Genomic DNA, 7553 nt, shown 5'->3' on the forward strand with positions numbered 1-7553 from the left:
TCCCATACTAAAAAAAATGAACAACCAAAATAATTTTATACATATTATCAATCAAAATAAAATTATCAATTCAACATGGAACATAATTTATAATTCTAATTTTATAGAAATCAAACATAGAAATAAAATTACAATTCAACGTAGAACATATAAATAATCAAAATAATTTTATGCATATTATCAATCAAAATAAATTATCAAAACAGAATTATAAATATATATATTCAGATATGGATTCGGATATTATCCATATCTGTAGTTTCGGATCGGATTTGGATTCGGATTCGATTTGGGTAGAAAATAACACTATCCAAATCCTATCATATTCGTATTATAATTTTTGGATTTTATCTAAATTGAATTTAAATTAATCAAATTTTATTTTTTAAATTTGATTAAATTTGGATAAGATACATATTTATTGGGTTGGATCATTTTATCATCTTTAGATATGATCATCTGTAAAAATGAAGAAAAAGAAGAAAAGAGAAGAGAGGAATGGAAGAAAAAAGAAGAAGAGAAGGAGGAGGAGGGATGCCACCTGAGACCTTGATGGAGCTGGGGATATTTGTGCTGTAAGCAGCAGTCACGCGGGTCGTCGGATCATCCGTGCTCCAGCCCTCATCACTTCAGTCGGTTGATCACAACCGTCCACCTTCACCAGTCATCGCAACCATAGACCATGTTCCTCCATTTAAGTAGCACACGAAACGCTCGCCCTATCGCGTCCGATTCTGCGGTCCGAACCCACTCTCCTACCTACTCTTCTAAACCCGACCCAGCTTTCTCCGCTCCTCTCTCTCTCTCTCTCTCTCTCTCCGGTGGTGGAATCCGCCCTATTCGAAACCCTAGCCTCCTATCCCTAAAGCCTCGATCTCTCCAATCCATCACTCGAAACCCTAGATCCCACAATCCCCTCTGTCTCTCCCTCCCCCCAAAATGCTACATCCTAACCCCCCGCCGGAGCAACCCGATGGCCAGACCGCCGCCGAGAGGCTGCTGGTCTTCGAGAACGGCCAGGCCGCCGTGACCCACAGCGGCAACGACAGGGAGGTGTCGGGCGGGGAGGAGGAGACCAGCAGCCGGCGCCGGCGTCGCAGCCGCTGGGACCCCCCGGCGGAGTCCGGCGATAGCGCCGGCGATGGCTCTACCGGTGGCCGGAAGCGGAAGTCCCGGTGGGCCGAGGAGGAGCCGAATCCGCTTGTCCAGCTCTCGGACTTCATGAAGGACCTCGCCGCCGATCTCGACCCTGAGGTTCAGGCCCTCAACCTTAGGCTCCTCGAGATCAGCCGCCTTCTCCAGTCCGGCATGCCCCTCGATGACCGTCCGGAGGGCGCCCGATCTCCCTCCCCCGAGCCGATTTACGACAACATGGGTATCAGGATCAACACCAGGGAGTATCGGGCACGCGAGCGGCTCAACAAGGAGCGGCAGGAGATCATCTCCCAGCTTATCCGGCGGAACCCGGCGTTCAAGCCCCCGGCCGATTACCGCCCTCCCAAGCTCCAGAAGAAGCTCTACATCCCCATGAAAGAGTACCCGGGATACAATTTTATTGGCCTCATCATTGGGCCTAGGGGCAACACCCAGAAGAGGATGGAGAAGGAGACCGGCGCCAAGATCGTGATCCGGGGCAAAGGATCGGTCAAAGAAGGGAGATTGCAGCAGAAGAGGGACTTGAAGCCGGACCTCTCGGAAAACGAGGACTTGCACGTGTTGGTCGAGGCTGAGACTCAGGAATCTTTGGATGCCGCTGCTGCCATGGTGGAGAAGCTCTTGACTCCTGTCGACGAAGTACTGAACGAACACAAGAGGCAGCAGCTGAGAGAGCTTGCCGCGCTTAATGGAACCATCAGGGATGACGAGTTCTGTAGGCTGTGCGGCGAGCCCGGGCACCGGCAGTATGCCTGCCCTTCCCGAACGACCACCTTTAAGAGCGATGTCCAGTGTAAGATTTGTGGCGATGGAGGGCACCCCACGATCGATTGCCCCATGAAAGGATCCGGGAAGAAGATGGATGATGAGTACCAGAACTTCTTGGCCGAGCTTGGTGGGACTGCTCCGGATTCTCTAACCAAGCAGAGCTCAGCATTGGCTATCGGTTCGGGCTCTTCAGGGAGCAATCCACCTTGGGCTAGTGGTAGTGGGGCTGGGGGCACGGCGGGTACTGGAGTGGCCAATGGGATCAAGAAGGAATATGACGAGACAAACTTATATATAGGATATCTGCCGCCCACCCTCGATGATGATGGACTGATTAGATTGTTCTCCTCATTTGGGAGTATTGTGATGGCTAAGGTTATCAAGGATAGGACCACTGGGCTGAGCAAAGGTTATGGCTTTGTGAAGTATGAAGATGTTTCTATGGCTAATGCCGCAATCGCTGCTATGAATGGGTATCATCTAGAAGGCAGAGTTATAGCTGTAAGAGTTGCAGGCAAGCCTCCTCAGCCTGCTGTGCCTCCTGTTCCTCCAGCTCCTGTTACACCTACATATCCTTCTCAACAGTTTATGGCTGGTGCACCTGTTGCAAACCCTCCACCACCACCTGGTAGTTATGTACCAGTTCCATGGGGTCTTCGAGTCCCCCTCCATATGCTCCATATTCTATGCAGCCACCAGGTTCGAGCATGTACACCCCTGTTCAAGGCCAGTCTGTGCCACCTTATGGCATGCAATACCCTCCATCGGCACAAACTGCTCCTCCAGGCACTGCACCTCCAACTGCTCCTCCCGGCACTCCACCTCAAACTGCTTCTCTGGGCACTGCACCTCAATCTGCATCTTCAAGTGATTCAATGCAGAATTACCCTCCTGGGGTGCAATCACAAAGCACTACCACACCAGTTCAGGCTGTACCGAACAATGTTTACGGCAGTACTGTTGCTCCCAACGTTCTTCCGATGTATCCACCTCCTCCACCTTATGGATATGCACCTTATTACTCTGCAGTTACACCAGTGCCACCTCTGGCTGTTGATCCCACTCAGACCATTGCAAATGCACCATGGGCCTCCAATCCATCGGTACCGCAGCCTGCTTCAACTGCAGAACAATCGGCAACTTATGGTGCTGACACGGAGTATGAGAAACTCATGTCAGAGATAAAGTGATGTTTTTGCTTCCGCATAGAAAGGTAAGGCTTCAGATTGCCTATATTTGCTCCTTCTTAGATCATATCATAGTGAAGTGATGATTAACTGCAAAGATTAATCTTATGGAATCAGTAAATTTTGATCAACCGTTAGCTTTGTAAGATCGTCCTGGATTTTATATGGTTAAGTCATGGACAACACGAACTGGGGAAAAAGCATGCTCATATGAAGTGACTCATAAGTGTATAGCATTCAACATTTTTGTTTCTTGTTGAGCAGGAGGCATTTTCAGCTTAGCTTGTCTGGAAACAGCCGTGCTGTGCTTCCATGTGCCCCTTTTCTTTTCATGACCTAATAATTGCAGTGTCTATTGTTGCAAATAGTTGTTTGGTTGCATTCATGTTTTGGCATTTCTTAACTTGGATACTGGTGGTGATAAATTTTTTGGCAGGCTTGAGGTTTCTTGGAGATATTATCAACCTGATTTATTTCCTCTTGCTCACCTAGTTGGAAGTTTCGGACTCACATCTTTAATCTTGCTGTGCTCTTATGACCATTGCAGAAACTGCTGGGCTGAAAGACCTGATCATTTTCACAGTGACAAATTTATGTACTTGATACGTCTGTTGCTTGATGGTTACAATTGTTCTGTGGTTTTAGATTTCTTTCTCGTGCAGAGGGGTTTTCTGCAAACTGTGCACCAGGATACTTTCCTGTACGCTTTCATCTGGAACTTCTTTAGGGGCTATTTGCTGGTTACTTCATGATGCTTCTTATTTGAGACCTGTTATATGACTTATTGTTCTTTGGCTGATTATCTAGTTCTCTAACTGCTTAATATTTCATTGTTATTGGGTGATCTTCTTCATTTGCTGTTCTACACATTTCAAATGCGTGGATCTGGCTGATATTTCTGGCTGTCACACTTCAGAGCAAGCCTTCTGGTTATGCTGTTAGCAGAGTGGGTAAAAGTTCAATTTGCTCCACAACTCACATATTGATGCTTTTCATTTTTGCTTTGAGTTGTTTTCCAGTTGATAGTGAAAGCTAGGAGGACATGTTGCCAAGATTGATAATCACTAGTTCATCAGGTATGCCAGGAATTCAGATGGAATGGGGCATATTTGAAAATTTTTCACATATATGCTTTTTGTCCCTTTGTTCATTTTGATATTCTAACGTAGTTCTGCAGCACAGGTGATGTCTGCCAAGCTATATGGTTACATTGTGTTTTAAATGTATGATGTCTTTCTTTGCTTACTGCATTACTGGTGCCACTTCCTCAGCATGCGAGTTCTTCTATCCTTTGACAAGATTTTATTCTCACAACCTATGGTTTTACTGGCTTCTTTTCTGAAAATTAATGATTTATCATGTTATGCATTCTAACTTGTTAGTGACATGATTGTTGCAAGTGCAATACGGCTTGATGCAAAATGGAGAATGTAGATAACTGAACTGTTCTAGCTTGGTCATTATACATAGTGGGGCTACTGGTAAGGTGCAGATATTACCATCTGCAGGAGGTCAAAGAAATTCACCACAGGTATGTGTTGAAGAGAGACTTAAAGCTATGTAGACAGGAAAAACTTATATGCAGTTGGGAGTAAGCAGCCCAGTGCCTTGATATTATGTTATTTGGGTTTCTTTGAATCTTAGATAAGTCAAGCTGTTTAGGCAGATTTTGAAGTCCTATATTTTCTTGCAGTTCAGCGGGGGAGGGCAAATTCCTTAGGAGCAGCAATCTCAAACTTTAATCTTTTATCATGTATGCTCTTCTCAATGTAGAACATATAAATTTGGAAATGTTAATTCTCAAAATCTGTAGGGAAGTATGGAAACATCCCTATAATAAGAAAAACTAGGAATGCTTGAATCATATGAATTGTTGAGATTCAGTTTGATAGTATACTTCAAGCATTGAACTAAATATCCAACCTTCTGTTTCGTGAAGATTATCTTTAATTTATTTTGCTTTGTTTTATATTTTTCCCCTTTTTTCTTGTTTTGTGGTGGGGGGGGGGGGCGCGTGGCTCGCATTGAGAGAGGGATGAAGTGAGACATCATAGCGAAATGGAAAGCAAACCAATCCAAATAATAGAGTAATTCTTTGATGAGTCAGACATTTTTGCTTTAACTTGAAGTCAACTCTGTCAATTCACCAGATCACTGCTATTTCTTACGGAAGGAATTGAGGCAAGCATGAAATATTAAGGGTGGCAATGTTTAATTATTTAACCCGTTTAACTTATTTCAACTCATTATATAGATTACCTATTTAATGAAATAGTTAGATTTGAATTTAGTTGGACTCATTTCATAAACAAGTCGGGTTTGAATTGATCAAGTCGGGGCATTGAGAGGGGGATGAAGTGAGACATCATAGCGAAATGGAAAGCAAACCAATCCAAATAATAAAGGAGCAATTCTTTGATGAGTCAGATGTTTTTGCTTTAACTTGAAGTCAACTCTGTCAATTCACCAGATCACTGCTATTTCTTACGGAAGGAATTGATGCAAGCATGAAATATTAAGGGTGGCAATGTTTAATTATTTAACCCGTTTAACTTATTTCAACTCATTATATAGATTACCTATTTAATGAAATAGTTAGATTTGAATTTAGTTGGACTCGTTTCATAAACAAATTGGGTTTGAATTGATCAATTTTTGTTCTATATATCTAACCAGATTGGTATCTTGTCCGACCTGACCCGACTGCCACCCCTACGAAATATGTTGTATGGGAGCAATGTTCTTGCAGTTAACACTTGAATTTCTCTAAATTATCTCTTAATCTATCCCTGCCCTTCCCTAAAACACTAACACACAGAGAGAAAAGCCTATAAGTTCTCAAACTTGAAGAAATTTCGTGAGTGCTGAATTGTACATGTTCATGACCCTCACATACATGAGGTCCTGTTTCCATCACAAACCAACATAGCTGCAGTATTTGCCTCGTGTTCTTTCTTTGGAGTAGGTTTAGTCCTCTACCACATTGCTATACTTATCACTGAATAACTAAATCTGCCGTTTTTCTATTTTCTAGAAAGTGTTGACCTGGCCAATGATGTGGAAACACTGATAAGAATGTGGAGTGGAACAATGAACTGGGCCCATTTATTATGAAGATCAAATTCTTTCAAACCCTCAAATGTTCTATTTTTACCCTTTCTTTTATTTCTTTCTTGTGAAATGAATAAAGATCAAAGGGGAGATACATATCTAAACATGGCATTGAAGTTCCTTTTCTGCAGGCTTTAGAGACAAGTTCAGACATTTAGTGATTATTCAGTTTTTTGAAATAAATGTCCTAGTTATTTGCTTTAGAATCAGGAGGTAGATATGGGAACTACAAAGGCCACAAGACTTGAGCCTATTCAATAAAGTTGGTAGGAAGAGAAAGAAGTTTGAGGGAGTTGTGAGATAATGGTGATGAGAGAGAGAGGCCATTGTGGGAGTTTGTGTACAAGTTTGTTTATTTACTTTTATAGCCGACTTTTATGCATTCTTAATATTCAAGTTTTCTTATAAGAATCAAATTCTTTTAGCAATCAAAAAAATTAACAGGTAGAACCTTTTCAATGTTAAACACTCTTGTTTTTTAATATATGTTTTATTGGTGCAATTAAATAAAACACCTTATATGATATCCACTTCTGAATTCTTCTCGTCACTGGTCAGATTCTGTCATTCACTTCATATTACTTTCAGCAAGGTGCTTGCCTATAGTTTTAATCCTTGGCATCGTCTTGTATGTTATTGACATAATACTTTCATCTATGTGCTTTTGCAATGGATATATTGTACTTTTAGTGGGAGCACAACCATGTGAGAAGTGATGTACAACTTCATTGAAATAGTTGTTTGTTTGTCTCATTATTTGCATTTCTTGGCATAAGCTTGCCTCCTTGGCAGAATCATGACACATTGTAGGATCTTGGTTGTCGCTTCATGCTAGACTATTAATATTTTCTAGTTGTGTAACAAAGTTCAGCAAATTACTTTTCAATTGCAGAATAGTTAGCTTTCATTATTTATTGGTTCCAAATAAAGTGTAGAAGTGCAGCTCAAATATTGAAGTGATATGTACTATATGAGCTGGGGAGCTTAATTTGCAATTAGAAACTTGGCTTCAATTTTCATCAAACTGAGATCCAAGCTTTTAGAGTTTTGGACATTGTGGTGGTTCCAGATATATGTCTGTAGTTTCATTTGAAATAACACTAAAGGTCCTGGAAATGTCTTGGAAACAAAGAGAAATAGTTGAAGGAAGACAAGTTTTAATGAACAGGTTAGACATTACAGCCTATAGAATTCTTGGGGACTTCAGGTGTTGAGTTGCAATGGTTTGCATGAGAACCTTGAAAATAATTTTAAGATGTTGTATTCCACATTGTTTCAAAATAAAACATCATTATTTGATGATAATCTAACACATGATAACCTACATGTCTA

At 41.8% G+C, this 7553-nt stretch overlaps 1 protein-coding gene across 1 annotated transcript; it reads left to right on the forward strand.

Annotated features, from left to right (window-relative positions):
• The first annotated feature begins 719 nt into the window (after positions 1 to 719).
• On the forward strand, positions 720 to 3890 carry LOC105032433 (splicing factor-like protein 1). The gene is given in 3 exon segments (XM_019846294.3): positions 720 to 2577; positions 2580 to 3136; positions 3547 to 3890. Coding segments are annotated over 2 exon segments (2172 nt in total). The 5' UTR covers positions 720 to 939; the 3' UTR covers positions 3114 to 3136; positions 3547 to 3890.
• Positions 3891 to 7553: the final 3663 nt, after the last annotated feature.

This window comes from Elaeis guineensis, chromosome 1, assembly GCF_000442705.2.
Source record: "Elaeis guineensis isolate ETL-2024a chromosome 1, EG11, whole genome shotgun sequence".
Lineage (NCBI taxonomy): Eukaryota > Viridiplantae > Streptophyta > Magnoliopsida > Arecales > Arecaceae > Elaeis > Elaeis guineensis.